Source organism: Coffea arabica, chromosome 8e, assembly GCF_036785885.1.
Source record: "Coffea arabica cultivar ET-39 chromosome 8e, Coffea Arabica ET-39 HiFi, whole genome shotgun sequence".
Classification (NCBI taxonomy): Eukaryota; Viridiplantae; Streptophyta; class Magnoliopsida; order Gentianales; family Rubiaceae; genus Coffea; species Coffea arabica.
This window is the reverse complement of record NC_092324.1, coordinates 45116745-45132499: the sequence shown is the minus strand read 5'-3', so window position 1 is coordinate 45132499 and position 15755 is coordinate 45116745. Positions and strand designations below refer to the sequence as shown.

At 33.7% G+C, this 15755-nt stretch overlaps 3 protein-coding genes and 1 long non-coding RNA gene across 17 annotated transcripts; all 4 read left to right on the top strand.

Moving 5' to 3' along the window:
* Positions 1-632: 632 nt before the first annotated feature.
* Positions 633-3326, top strand: LOC113704291 (8-hydroxygeraniol oxidoreductase). The gene is made up of 7 exons (XM_027226097.2): positions 633-764; positions 949-1091; positions 1194-1231; positions 1452-1854; positions 2076-2312; positions 2407-2565; positions 3021-3326. The coding sequence occupies exons 1-7, from the start codon at positions 728-730 to the stop codon at positions 3129-3131; spliced, it is 1128 nt and encodes a 375-aa protein (XP_027081898.1). The 5' UTR covers positions 633-727; the 3' UTR covers positions 3132-3326.
* A 3435-nt stretch (positions 3327-6761) lies between these two features.
* Positions 6762-7327, top strand: LOC113704881 (uncharacterized). The gene is made up of 3 exons (XR_011819779.1): positions 6762-6837; positions 6931-7143; positions 7236-7327. It is a non-coding gene; the product is annotated as an uncharacterized lncRNA (long non-coding RNA).
* Positions 7328-7336: 9 nt separating this feature from the next.
* Positions 7337-7977, top strand: LOC140004488 (B3 domain-containing protein Os01g0234100-like). The gene is made up of 2 exons (XM_072061125.1): positions 7337-7355; positions 7448-7977. The coding sequence occupies exons 1-2, from the start codon at positions 7337-7339 to the stop codon at positions 7975-7977; spliced, it is 549 nt and encodes a 182-aa protein (XP_071917226.1).
* A 2102-nt stretch (positions 7978-10079) lies between these two features.
* LOC140012941 (uncharacterized) lies at positions 10080-12869 on the top strand. 14 transcript variants are annotated; one of them, XM_072061595.1, is made up of 5 exons: positions 10144-10765; positions 11024-11317; positions 11418-11516; positions 11647-11706; positions 11810-12869. In XM_072061595.1, the coding sequence occupies exons 1-5, from the start codon at positions 10648-10650 to the stop codon at positions 11860-11862; spliced, it is 624 nt and encodes a 207-aa protein (XP_071917696.1). In that variant the 5' UTR covers positions 10144-10647; the 3' UTR covers positions 11863-12869. The 14 variants fall into 14 exon arrangements, 3 of the variants coding, with proteins under 3 accessions (XP_071917696.1, XP_071917697.1, XP_071917695.1); XM_072061596.1 differs by having other exon boundaries at positions 11784-12869; XM_072061594.1 differs by having other exon boundaries at positions 11647-12869.
* Positions 12870-15755: the final 2886 nt, after the last annotated feature.

The following is a 15755-nucleotide window of genomic DNA, read 5'->3' as shown; positions in this document are numbered from 1 at the left end:
TTAAAATTAAAAAAAAAAAGAAATGGCCTATAAAATGTTAATTTTTTATGGCTTTCATCCATTACATGAGTAAAGTATTAGCTCTTTATGAGTATTTTATTCTGAATCATTTAATTTATGTTAAATACATAAATATTTGTAACTGAAATTGAAAAAATGTTATATTAATATTTCTACGGAAGAAAAACTGGTAGGTTTTGTATTTAATAAAAATTAAATATTTGAGAGTAAATACAAATCTGTATTTGAGAATAAATATTTGTGATAAAGTAAACGTTTGAAAATAAAATTTATGTAAAGAGTTGGTACTTTAAATAGATAATATGTATTTGCCTATAAACTACGCTCGTTAAAGTTTATTAATTGTTAATTAATTTGTAATACTTTGCCATTCATTGGACATGTGACACAAAGGACAAATCAGGTACAAAATTCTAATTTCACTCTCTAAAATAATATTTTAATCATTTGGACTGAATTTGTAAAGGATTAGTAACCTCAGGGGAGGTCAGTGTAATTGTTCAAACCACAAGGGAGGTAAGTGTAAATGTCAGAAACCTTAGGGGAGGTTTCTGAAATTATCCCAACAATAAATCTGAATTTAGCATCTTCAGATAATGCTATATATACAACATAACACTGAGCCAAGATATACACCTCTTTCAATTCTGCCAAACACAAATCTTCAACCACCAATTCCCAGTTTCCTACCTTATTGCCGGCCACCATGACCAAGAGCAACCCAAGTGTAATCACATGCAAAGGTAATCAAGTGAGCAAAGCAAATTAATTTTTAGTTTTCTTTTTTTATCTTCTACTCATCATAATTAGCATGGTTGTGCAATCATGATCATATTGTCCTAAGGGGCTAGAATATTTTCTTTTGGACTAACCTTTTGTGCAATGCTTATAATTGAAATGAACATTGCAATCTTGTTGTTGTTGTAGCTGCTGTGGTATGGAAATCAGGGGAGCCACCCAAAATTGAAGAAATACAAGTGGATCCACCAAAAGCATCAGAAGTTAGGGTCAAGATGCTTCGTGCCAGTTTGTGCCACACTGATATCTTATGTTGCCATGGCCTCCCAGTTGTTAGTGTTCCATATTCAATTCTTTTGCCACTTTTTCTTTGATAATCCAAGATTATTTTACAACCTTAATTTAGTTACTGATTCAAGATTCTTGCTTTCCAGCCTTTATTCCCTCGAATTCCTGGACATGAAGGAGTTGGGTAAGTCTCATCAAAGATTCAAATATAGTTCCCTATCAGTCTATGTCAATTTTCATTTATGTTTTGGTTTTTGACTTGCTACATTAAGAAGCTGGCAGGGGTCCCAATATTATCTCTGGAGGCTAATTTCTTCATTGTGTTCCCTTATCTTCATTTGAATTGCTTTTCTGTCATCAATATGATCAAGAATTTTCATTTTGCACATGCCTAAAAATTGCAGCATGGTGGAGAGTGTTGGTGAAAATGTTACAAACCTGAAAGAAGGGGATATAGTGATGCCACTCTACTTGGGTGAATGTGGAGAATGCCTCAATTGCATATCAGGAAAGACAAATTTATGCCACAAGTATCCTTTAGGTTTCAGTGGCCTTTTATTGGATGGTACTTCAAGAATGTCAATTAGAGGAGAGGCTATTTACCACCATTTCAGCTGCTCCACCTGGTCTGAATACATAGTCATTGAGGCTCCCTATGCCGTGAAGGTTGATCCAAGGGTCTCCCTTCCTCATGCTAGCTTCCTCTGTTGTGGGTTCACCACAGGCTTCGGTGCAACCTGGAGAGAAATCACCGTTGAGAAGGGCTCAACTGTTGCTGTACTAGGTCTTGGTGCTGTGGGGCTTGGCGTAAGCGCATTTCGCAAAATCTCTAATGTTTTCTAATCTTAAAGAATTAATCTTTTATACACTGAATAATATACGATATTTAGTTATAGGACTGAACTTAGATGAATACTACGTGCAAAAACTGTTTTTCATGGACAGCTAATTATATACAAGAATCTAAACTTGCTCGTGTAGATAATTAAAGTTTTAGATGTTTAGGTGATTGCATTTCGAAATTGTAGGTGGCAGAAGGAGCTCGGATGCAAGGGGCGTCTAGAATAATTGGAGTAGACAAAAATGAGATGAAACGTAAAAAGGGAGAGGCATTTGGGATAACTGAGTTCATAAATCCCAAGGGCTCTGACAAATCAATTTCAGATCTGATTAAAGAAGTTACCGCAGGATTGGGAGTGGACTACTGTTTTGAGTGCACTGGTGTGCCAGACTTGCTCAATGAAGCTATTGAAGCCTCAAAAATTGTGAGTTTGTAGAAATTCATGTAACAGGTTATAATCATAAACTGAACACTACAAATTGATTCTGCTGATTTCTTTTATATGTAAAAATAATCAGGGACTTGGAACATCCGTGCTTATTGGAGCTGGATTTGAGACAAGTGGTGATTTCAAGTACATTCCACTCATATGTGGTCGAACACTGAAAGGATCTGTCTATGGCGGAGTGAGACCCAAGTCAGATCTTCCACTGCTACTAGAGAAATGTGCAAACAAGGTAATCTTCATACTTAGTGTATAATATGTATAACTCAAGATCTCAATTATGTTCTGTTAGTTGGGACTCTGGCAATGTGACAAAAAAGGCTAATTGAAGGCTCTAAGAATGAACCACACCACTAAACCATTTAAGGTTTGGTGGGGTAGGAGGCAAGGGTCCACCAATTGCCACATTAAGTGGCTTCTTAAAAAATTCATACGGGTCGTAGAACATTCGTCATCCGGTGGTGTGGTTCAGTCCTCACTGGCTCCCTTAAATTCAGTTGGATCTCCCTCTTAGATTATGATAGTGTAGGATACTATAGATAAAGTGACGATTGACCAAAAAAAAGCTCTAAGAATGAAACATTTCTCAACAGTTTCTTACACAGCCCACATTATGTTATGGTTTCTTCTATTTTATGGTCCAAATTATATTATGTTACTAAGCAAAATTTTTAATGGTTTGTGCAGGAAATTCCACTGGATGAGTTAATTACACATGAAGTGACATTGGATGAAATTAACAAAGGATTTGAGTACCTGAAACACCCAGACTGTGTCAAGGTCGTTGTCAAGTTCTGAGTGATCTATCAGTCTGTGGAATTGCTATTATTCTACTCTACAAATAATAAGTGGATATTGTGATTATTGAATATGTTATCATAGATATTACCCTCATGTTGAGAATGGGAAAGACTCGATGTACCAGTGCTGTTAAACATCAAGGATTTTGCTGTTTTATGAAGATCATAAGCCATGAAAGGCATCTTATATTGAGTTCTAATTCAAGTTTAAAGAAGCAGTAGAATGGATCCAAACATGCCCATTTAAAGAAATAAAATAAAGGGAGGCCAAGGAATATTTTCTTTTTTCATTTTCTTTTAGGGATTTTAGGATGGGAGATCTAAATCTAAGTTCCAAGTGGTATGGCTCAATTTCCGTTGGCAAATAATTCTTTTACCTTGATTGAGAGTTGAGATAGAGAAGGTTAAATGCATCTCTGATAGATAGTTACTAAATGATTCATCTAGCTTCATAATCAATAATGTTATTTTTCCATACGTCATAAAGGTAAGAGGTTCCGTGATTAGTTGCATGAAGAAACTTTTATGTTAATTTTCTGCTCTTATAATATGTGGACCTCAATAGAGACCTCATTAATCACAAAACTTCTAATTTCTAGTACACATACCAAAATAACATAGAATTCGATCATTTTGGTAGGGGAAAATCGTTCAAAATATTCCTTGTTTTTTTGTTAAATAATTTTTTTCATCTTTCACTTTTAAAGTAGTAAATTTACGTTTCTTACAAAATCAAGTCGATAAAATTTGATTCCAATTTAAATTTTTCATAACTTTTTACTTTAAATCTATCACGCACCCCACATATGGTCATTTTTTAAAAAACAAAAAGATTAGATCTTATTTGTAGTTAAACAAACGATCTAATCCATATTCAGTTTTGTCTCTAAAAAAGTAAGATATGACATGAACCATATTTATTTTTCTCCTAAAAAATGGGATCTGATCTAATTTATATTTATTTTTGTCACTAAAAATGTGGGATTCTGACATGTTTGTATATAAAAAAAAAATAACTGTATATAGGTCACATGATGATTTTAGACTAAAAAACGATCAAAAAATTAGGTAGAGACCATATTTTTATAATTTGAATTTGTAAAGAACATAAAGTTAATATTTTAAAAATGAGAGACGAAAAAAGTCATTTGACAAAATGTAAGGATGGTTTTGAATGATTTTCACTTTTGATAGATATAAAATAGGGAATGCAAATGCAATTTAAATCAAACACAAAATTGGCAATGAACTTATGAATCAAAATCAACAACCCCAAAATGACCAATATGAACATTCCTGTAAGCCATCGCGCCTCCATGCTAAAATTACAATTACTGGACAAGATTCTAATCCTAATATGGTATCCAATCTCCTCTTTTTGGAGCTATTTCTCTCCCTTTTGTCAGGTCCAAACTAAGCTTACGCAGGAAATCAAAATGAGGACCAAGATGCGATATCTTGATAATTTCATGACCAAGATACATCATTTAAACATAATGGACTAAAAAAGCAGTTAATAAACTACGAAGTGCAAATCTCTAAGGGGCAAAAAACAAAAACAAAAAAAAAAAAAGACATGGATTACACCCGCAAAATTACAAATTCTAAAGGTTGTTCTATCATTCTTTTCTTAGGAATTTTTTGGAGCAAGACAAAATAAAGAGAAGAATGAATAGAGCAATGAGGTTCCGCGTGGAGAAGGGAAATCAATTATTTTTATCTAGTAAGAGTGGAAACATAAGAACTCCCCCAAAATAAATATATTTGCCAAATCAAGAAAATTATATTGGAAAAGCCTCTAAATTAACTCAGAAATGGTATTTGCTCCAAAAAAAACAAGAAAAACTCAGAAATGGTAGATATATTTAACGCCCAGAATATATTCCCATATTTTAGGGATCATGTTCACATCTCCATGGATATATTCAATTTTCCATAGTAAATATCAACACTATCACTGTTCATCTCTATTTCCACGTTACCTTCTCCACCAATGCAGCTCTTCTACATTTTCAAATCAAACGGTAAAGAATCTTCTTCCCTAATCCCCGCCATCCAGACCCCCTGTCAAGAGCCTGCCTTCAAATCATCTCTTCTAACAAAGAACACGTTTGAACACAAAGAGAATGGTTAGTGTCTTCTTGTATTATTTTCAAGTATTGGGATTTTCTATCATATTTGAAAATCAAGAATATCGCAATAATTCCTTATTTGAGAACAAGGGCTTAATTTTCTGCTCTTTGAAAAAACAAAAAGAAACATCATGGCTTGTCTATTCATGGCTGCAAGAATTTTTTTCTCACTTTGTTCTTCTTTTCTGACATCTAAAACAGGGGAAGTTGCCTGTGTCGGAGAAGAAACTTTTCCGGAAAAAGAAGGTGGCTGCTCAACATCCATTTAACCCCGTCAGAAGAGTACGCGAATTTTTTTCCTTATACCAATGGTTGTTTTTTTTTCCTTTAATTCAAGAAATCGAATTTCCTTATAGTACAATAAGGAAAAAGAGAGAGAGAGAGAGAGAGAGATCAGTTTACTTTGTAAATTTCTATTGCTAGTAGCTGAAACTAGACACGATTATCGACAGAACACTAACATTATATATTGGAAAACTATAAGAAAGAGACTTAAAACTTCATATGTTTGTTGTAATTTATCATCCAACCATTAGTCATAATGAATATAAGTCCTCACCACAGTCCTCCATAAGGTTACCAGATGATCACTTCTCAACTGTGACTAATTCGGATTTCTGATCAATCATAGCAAATTAGGTTTGATGTTGAAACTTGAAAGTATGATTTTATACTGATAATTGTCCATAACCCTTTTATCATCTACTAATAATTGAGAACATTGTTATTGATCAGACGAAGGATACGAAAATTATTGCCTTATACCGATAACCCTTTTAAAAAATTTGCGGTGAGAATTGGTAAACTTCATTTGTTGCAAAAATGTACTCTTATTTTTTTTTTTTTTCTTATTGAGATCCAGAATTATGTGAACGTTGTAAATTTTAACTTTCATGGCCTTGATTAGTCTCCTTGTCTTGTTTCTCATAAAGTTAAATCTTTGATGGACAAATATGTTTCTGTGAAGCCTACACGAAAAAGAATTACTTGCATACAGAAGGAAAATACTATCAACAAGAAGCCCAAAAGAGAAAGTTGTCCTCCCATGAAGGTAAAAGTTGAAGTTGACGAGATGCAGATAACATGGTAATCAGTCATAAATGTTTGTATCATTTCTTGAAAAATTATTCTAGTACTTGTTCTTAACTGTGATCATGGAGATACTGAATTATATCTGATTTATTATGCTTCTTTTTTTGTGTAAATTTTTTAGCTATGATGAAATGATGGAGAAAAATGTTGAGTCTTCACATGCGGATAGTGAAAATACCAAGGAAAACAGGAAGCAGATAATGTGGTTAGTGGTAAATTGACAAAATATATTATTAGTTGCTAATAAATGTGATCACGGAAATTTCAATTATTATATGATATATTATGCTTCCCTTACCATTTTCTAGCTATAGCAAAAATGTGGAGACAAGTAGTGATTCTTCAATGGCTGGTTCTGATAAAGCAAAGTCCACCGCCCTGTTGGACAGAGCAAATGAATTTCTAGCAAAGTTGCCATCAGATGATCCTAACTTTGTGAAGCTGATGCTTCCATCACAAGTTAGTGGCGGATTTTGGTTGGTAAGATTAATCATATGTACCCAATTAAAGTGCTCTTTGGGCTTTGAATTAAGTTCATCCTGGCTCAAACTTAATGGTAGTATTTGCTTTCAGCAATGGCCTAAGGATTTCTGCCAAAAACACATGCCCAAGAAAGATGAATACATTGTTTTGTTGGACGAGAATGAAAAAGAATATGACATCAAATATCTTGCACAGAAGAGTGGATTGAGTGGAGGATGGAGAGGTTTCTCCATTAAACACCAATTATGTAAAGGAGATGTGCTAATTTTCCAATTGGTCGACTCTAACAAATTTAAATTTAAGGTAACAAATTCAAACCAATACTTGTATTAATTGTCTCTTTTTGGATTGATTTGCAGTTTACTCATTTTGATTGGTATTATTTTCTTGTATAGGTTCATATTTTCAAAGCTAAAGGAGGCTCAAGAAAACTTGAAAGGGACAATGGCCTTTTGAACTCAGAAGGCAAAGTTACATCAGAAATTGCAAAGGGTATATGTGCTGTCCCAAGCTTTGTTGTTTTTCGTGTACATTTTTGCTTGATGCTATGTTTTCCACCTATAAAGAATCGACCACTGCTAATCATTTGTAATTTTATCATTTGAAGATGTGAAGGAAACTGAGAGTTTCAACATTCTTTGGAATGGTGAAGTCGTAGACTCAGAGATATCGGAGCATGTTCGAAGCCAATACTATCAATTGTGCTGCAGTCAAAAATCAGGTCTTCATGATGGTCTTGTCAAATGCATAGATAAGAAGTTGGCCGCTGGCATAATATCTGAAACCGTAAAGATTGCTGATGCCATTAGAGCTGCCGAGATTACAACCACCTCGTGCAATGATGTCCAACGATGGGATCAAACTCTCAAGGGCTTCGAAGGAATGGGCATGAATGTTGCATTTCTACGTGCAACTATAAAGAACATACTGGACTCCATCCAGCGCAAACAACAGGAGAAGATTAAACGAAAGACAAATGAAAGAGCTCAAGCTGAGAAGGAGATGAGAAATCTTGAAACCCAACTTGTGAATGTGAAAAAGAAGATCAGAGTTCTGGATGATGAAATCGATGTTATTAGAGCACAAAATGAAAAGCTTGAGCACTCATTCAAGGAAACTGCTATTGCTCCCTGGTGACAAGGTAGATTGAGGTTATTTAGTCTTGCTTGCTATCATGATGTAAAAATTGATACTCATGACTCATGAGTTCTGATACAAAAGACTAGCTTGGATGAGATTGGAATATGTTATTTGAATCGCTGTTTAATGACTGAATGTATCTTCTGCTATAACAAGTTAAAAAGCAAGCAAGATTGCTCTCAAAATTTGCCAATTGCGTCTTGGATGTTACATGAAAAATTTAGAGCATATATATAAGATATAGGCTGAAAGCATGAGAATTGAGACCTGAAGTCACAAGTTTGCCTACGTTTCTCCTTGATCCGGAAATCTCTTCTCTCTCTTAAAATAGTTCTCAAACCAAAATCAGATCAAGAAACCCTAAAAACAGCAACACCGAGGACAAATTTACAAATCACTGGCCTCCCCATTATCTATTTTTCTATAAATTAGTAACAATTAAAGAAGAAGAAATTTTTCTACTTGGTCTGATGTACCTTATCCTTTTGTCAAGTTACCTACATCTCTAACTACATAAGGCGTCGAAGGTCTTGCTACAGTGATTTCGCTGGTTATTTTGTAATTTGGCTGTTCGATTTGTCCTTCTTTGTCCTGTGGTCCAATGTGTAGCCGTCAACGTCCTCTGCTCTCAATCTGTGCCCGTGAAGGTGTGAAGCTCCAGTTAGAAGTTATAAATCAATTGTCCGGCTTTGTTCTATTAAATCACCCGTGCTCCCTGCTTTGTTCGATTAAATTAAGCCCTCTTCATTATTAAATTAAAGCTGCTCACTTGTTCGATTAAATTAAATGCTCGATACAGACTGATAATTAGTTGTATTAAATTAAAACTACTCAATTATTAAATTAAAGCTATTGTGTTTTTAGATTGAGTAGCATGGCATAAATGTGCTCAATACAAAGTGATAATTAGTTGTGTGTCTTATTAAATTAAATCTAATTAGAGCTTTTGTGTACAAGATTGATCTCTCAATTATTCAATTAAAGCTACTCAATTATGAAATTAAAGCTATTGCATTTTCGGTGATAATTAGTTGTGTGCCTTATTAAATTAAATCTAATTAGAGCTTTTGTGTATAAGATTGATCTCTCAATTATTAAATTAAAGCTACTCAATTATTAAATGCTCGATACAGACTGATAATTAGTTGTATTAAATTAAAACTACTCAATTATTAAATTAAAGCTATTGTGTTTTTAGATTGAGTAGCATGGCATAAATGTGCTCAATACAAAGTGATAATTAGTTGTGTGTCTTATTAAATTAAATCTAATTAGAGCTTTTGTGTACAAGATTGATCTCTCAATTATTCAATTAAAGCTACTCAATTATGAAATTAAAGCTATTGCATTTTCGGTGATAATTAGTTGTGTGCCTTATTAAATTAAATCTAATTAGAGCTTTTGTGTATAAGATTGATCTCTCAATTATTAAATTAAAGCTACTCAATTATTAAATGCTCGATACAGACTGATAATTAGTTGTATTAAATTAAAACTACTCAATTATTAAATTAAAGCTATTGTGTTTTCAGATTGAGTAGCATGGCATAAATGTGCTCAATACAAAGTGATAATTAGTTGTGTGTCTTATTAAATTAAATCTAATTAGAGCTTTTGTGTATAAGATTGATCTCTCAATTATTCAATTAAAGCTACTCAATTATGAAATTAAAGCTATTGCATTTTCGGATTGAATACCATAACATAAATGTGCTCGATACAAAGTGATAATTAGTTTTGTGACTTATTAAATTAAAGCTAATTAGAACTTTTGTGTATAAGATTGATAATATTTGTTAGCTATTGTTAGCTTTAAGATTGAATATCATAATATAACGTATATGTGCTCAATACAAAATGATACTTAGTTGTCTACCTTATTAAATCCATTAAATTAAACTCTCTCGATTATTAAATTAAAGCTACTCATCAGATCTTACATGGTTCTTCTTTGTTCCTTTCACATTACGTGGCGCAATTCTCCTTTGAGTGTGTCAAATTTTGCCTGACGTGTTGCATGGTTACAAATTACACAGTCAAATTTTGCCTTACGTGTTGCATGGTTACAGATTACACCTTGCAGATTGCACTGGGTCAAATTTCATCTTACGTGCTTACAGCTTACGCATTACAGCTATATTTGGTTCATTCGGTGATTACAGATATGCTTGCTTCGTTTGGTTCTTTTATCATAGTGGACTTGCAATCATTACGTGGATTTAATGCATGCATGTGCTTGCTTTTACCAAAGCACAGGCTCTTTGTATAGTTAAGCACTCTGTGTGCTATATCTACATTAGCTTTTCCACCGTCAGTTTCTTTGCTTTGACTTTCTCTACGTGCATACCAGCAACTATTATAATGTTTTAGAGATGTTTCTCTTTTGTCCTGCGTCTTTCTGTTAAGCCTCCATCTTGTGCCAGCTTTTGGTGATTTTTGTTTCCAGTTTTCTCGTTCTCGCTCGCTTCAATCAGGTGCTGCCTGTTTTTCTTTACTGTATTTCTCCACTTTTGCGCCTAATATAGCTGTTTATTACGTTGTTCCTTCGGTGAACTTTTTGCTGTTTCACTGTGTTTGTTTATTTTTGTTTCGTATGCTTCAGATTATGCTTTTATCATTTTCTCTTCCCCATCATTTCCATTTCTTTGTTGCAAGTTTTTAGTTTGCATGGACTCTGACTTTTCTTATGTTAGCTACTTCCATGTTATATTTATCTTTTCTGTGATCTTATCGGTTTATTCCATGCAGCTCAGTTCAACCATCCTATTCGAAACTTATTGTTCAGGTAAAGCAATCTCTCCTTTACTTATTTGTTCCTCATCTGCTTAGTGCTTAGCCTGTTCTACTTCGTTGTGTTTTATTTTCTATGTTTGTTATCGTTTTGCTTATTAAATGGTAATCATCTCTTTCATTCACGCTTGTTTTGTCTCCTCCAAGAAACTTTAGATGATTTATGATTGTGATTGTTGGATGTCATGGATAACAGAATTTTCTTAATTTTGGCTACAATTGCATATGGGTCGGAAACGTAAATTTTCCTCAGAAGATGAATATCGTTTAGAAAAAAGCCGTCGTGATCGAGGAAGATATATTAGAAAATTACTTCGACATAAAAATGCAGCTTTTTTGGCTATTGAACCCCAGAGTGCAGAAACGCAGGTTTTACCTATGACCACTGCTCCTCAGACAACTGAGCACAATCTTTTTGATGTTCCTGTTCATCATGATTTGCCAGCTAAACATGCAGTCGGCTGTTTCTGTTTGGATTTGCCTGTGTTTTCACTTCCAGATAACACAGATATTCCATCAACTTCAACTGTGTCCAGCATTGATCCATGTAGTATTCTTCCCTTATTGTTATGTGCTCTTTTTTTGTGTCCTTTTTTCCCCTGACCTATAGCAGGCTTGATCATCTTGTTAATATTTTATTCATATAGTTTGTCCAGCTATAAACGATGATTCGGTTTCACAGAGTTTCTTTAATTCAGTTTCGTCACATGTTCATGTACACCAATTTCCTCTTCCTCCTCATTCAGGTAGTAGTGATATCGTTCTTTAAATCATCCACTCACTATCAATATGAAATCAGAGAAACATGCTAGCTCACTCAATCACTTAATTTCTCCATAAAATATTCAGCTTGCATTTCAAACTTTCAATTTTCAGCCTCAAACTCATCCATAAACGAAGGATCTAATATAGCAACATCTTCAAACCTTCGACCGGGTATCTTATCAATTTTCAATCTTGCTCCTATATCCTATTTATACTGGTCAATATACTTTTATTTCTTGCATAACCAGATACTGGCCATGCTGTATACTTTTAGGTAATCATCGCCGTCGAACAAATATACCGGTCGAACAAATATACCGCTCATAGAGCAGATACAATCAGAGCCAAGTATATTGCCATTTGTTCCAGATTGTATTCACTGCCATGCTAAACGGTATTACATGGAGCTGCCTCGATTCTGCTGTGCTTCTGGAGAGATTAAATTAGCACCAACCAAAATGCCTGATAGATTAGTACAGCTTTATAAAGCAAACACTCCTGAATCAAAAGAATTCAGACAATGTGTTAGGAGTTATAATAACATGTTTGCTTTCACATCTCTGGGGGTTCATTATGATAAAGATCTCAGCAAGAGGAATGATGGTATCTATACTTTTAGGGTGCAAGGACAGATATACCATTTTATGAACTCATTATTTCCTTCTGATGATGACAAGGCATCAAACTTGCAACTGTATTTTTATGATACAGAACATGAGTTAGCAAATAGAATGGCTATCTCAGGCAAATTCAAAGAGTCTATTGTACAACAGCTGAGGTCTATACTTGATGAAAATCCATATTCTGCTTTTATTCGAAGCTTGACAGAAGTTCAGGACCTAGACAGATATCGGATATTTCTAAAGTCTGACAGTATATGCCGCTCTACTTTTTAACAACATTCATCCCACAACAATCAGCAAGTGAAGCACTATCTCAGCAAGTCATACAGAGCACGCCACACACATTGCTAACAAGGCCAACATCTCCCCTAAATAATACGCCAGAGGAGACTGTTTCAGACACAAACATCACCGAAGCATCTGCATCTTCAACCCCAACCACTGACAAAACAATCTCGCCACATCCAAAGCTGCTAGAGACCTCATCCTCCATCAAGCGCAATCTTGAGGCAGATTTCTCTGAAAGCACAAAGCATCAAAAACTAAACTAAATAGTTTACATTCCAGTTGGATGTAAAACAAAAAATTGTACTTTTTGTTTACGAATCATAGCAGCTTTCTACAATTTTGTTCTGTACAAATAACAACTAACTTTTGTATTAAGCTGCAATTCCCAATGATCATGTATATATAAAAACGCATGGTTTTCTACTTTCCTGTTTATAATCCATCTCTTACACAAACATCTTCTTTACAAAAAAACCACCAGTTAACACTCACCAACAAGATAATATGGGCACCCCGCGACACCCGCGGGGTCCAACACCTAGTATAGTATAGTATGCCATTCCTCAACTCCTCGGCAAGCGTGCCATGCAATCAGCTAGCCTTCGGCCACCATCTACAAGCTCATTATCAACAATGATATAATTGCTGGAAACGTATGTCAATGACCATAAAAGTAAAGGTCCACATGTTCACTTGCAGGAACACAGAATGGGACCATTAAAGATGTACACACTTGTTGGGGGGAGGGGGGGGTGTGGGGGTTATCTTTAGATCTTTGCTAAAATATTTGGCGGGGGCAAACTCTAATTTTTATAAGCATATTATTGAAGACTCTTAATATTGGGATAATTTCATAAACCTCCCCTAGAGTTTGTAACAATTGTAGTCACCTCTCTTGAGGTTTGAAAAATTACACTTACCTCTCTTGGTGTTATGAAAAGACGAAAATAGTTTTGACAACTCTATAAATCCTAAATGAAAAGTGGGTGTTAAGGAAAAATAAATCCGCATTTTGTAAATATTTTTTTTAACCAATAGCTCTAACCTCATCTCACTTAGTACATTGTATTCAATTCCTAAATCATTTAAATGGACATCTTACTTAATTAGTTTTATAAATAACCTACTAATAGGGATGCATTTGTTAAAATAGTTTCTTCACAACTTACTTAGCAGAGGAAAAAGGAAGTCCAAACATTAAAAAATGATGCCTTGAAATATGACCTAAATTTTGCTACGAAAGACTACTTTAAATTTTTTTACTTAGCAAGTAATGCTGACATTTGATTTCTTTTGTCATTTAATTTGTTTTCCGAATCAAATAAGGGAAATATAGGATATTCATTAAACTTTTTGTGCTCACATCACCATTTGTTATCAAAACATATTTTTTAGGAGAGATTTATATAATTTTTCAAATTTTAAGGAAGGTGGCTACAATCGTTACAAACCTCAGGGAAGGTTTCTAAAATTATCCCCTTAATATTAAGGGGATACCAAGGGATTTCCAAAAATCTCGGGTGGCAATTGCACCTATCCGCCCCCATGGATCTGTTATTGCACATGTATCTAAATTTATTTTAACAATATGAAATAATTATTACCAAAGAAAAAACATATCTCTTTGAGGTTTTACTTCTCAAAATTGTGATATAAATTTGTTTGGATTGCTTCTTATTAGCCAAAATTTATTTGCTTACATAATCATTACAATTTCCAACACACCTTTTTATCTTCCCAATATCTTTTTATCTCACATACATCACATCACAAAAAGTGCTACAGTAAAAATATCCCAAATAATCCCAAATAACTTACAATCCAAACAGTTATATCACAATTTTGAGAAGTAAAACCTCAAAGAGATATGTTTTTTCTTTGGTAATAATTATTTCATATTGTTAAAATAAATTTAGATACATGTGCAATAACAGATCCATGGGGGCGGATAGGTGCAATTGCCACCCGAGATTTTTGGAAATCCCTTGGTATCCCCTTAATATTAAGGGGATAATTTTAGAAACCTTCCCTGAGGTTTGTAACGATTGTAGCCACCTTCCTTAAAATTTGAAAAATTATATAAATCTCTCCTAAAAAATATGTTTGATAACAAATGGTGATGTGAGCACAAAAAGTTTAATGAATATCCTATATTGCCCTTATTTGATTCGGAAAACAAATTAAATGACAAAAGAAATCAAATGTCAGCATTACTTGCTAAGTAAAAAAATTTAAAGTAGTCTTTCGTAGCAAAATTTAGGTCATATTTCAAGGCATCATTTTTTAATGTTTGGACTTCCTTTTTCCTCTGCTAAGTAAGTTGTGAAGAAACTATTTTAAGAAGGTGCTAGTCATACGTACATAGCTAACATTGTACGTATGTCTCTCTTTTTCTTTTTTCCTCCTATATAAGAAGGTGCTAGTCATAAATTCTTCCCTTTCTCTACTAAAAAAAGAAAAAGCAGGTGCTAGACATAAATTCTACCCCTTACCTCCTTAAAAAAAAAGAAACAAGTGTTAGACATAAACAATAATGACAAGTTCATTGTCAACAATTATAACTTTCTAATAATCATTTGATAAAAAAAAATGAAAAAAATTCTTCTATCAAAAATGTCCTCGCAAAATGGTTTAAACTCACCAAAAGAGCTCAAACAAAATCAAATCAAAATGTTTCATTCCCTTTAAATTATTAAATGTATTCTCCAAAATCATTTTCTTCATTGTCTCAACAGAATGATTCCATACGGACATGTACACGATAAGCTTGACTACGCAGCTAATTAATCACCTTCTCGACTTTCGATGTAAGTGTAGGTCCCCCTTTCAAGTAAGCGGTGGTTGAGTTTTCTCTGAGTTCTTCTTGAACTTTTCAGATTCAGTTCTCCTCCTTTTAATATAGAATAGAATAGACGTGGGTTTATCATGTTTAAAAAAAAAAAAAAAAGACTTTCAATGTCTTTAATCCTACACCAGAAAATAATACTCCCTCCGTTCCACTTTGATAGTCCTATTTTTCCTTTTCATTTGTTTCAAATTGTAATCCACTTTCCAATTAAAGAATGTAGTTATATTTTAATTTTCCTAAAATACCCTTATTTAATGTAAGTTGTTGTTACTATAAACCTACCCCATTTAATGAGAGTTGATTCTTTTTTTACCATCAATTTAAGTTCCCATAAAGTTGTACTCTAATTAATGTGAGGGTATTTTAGGAAAATAGTTACATAAATTGATTGTTCCAACAAAATTAATTACTTTTTATTAAATTATGTGAAAAAAGAACCAGAACTATCAAAGTGGGACGGA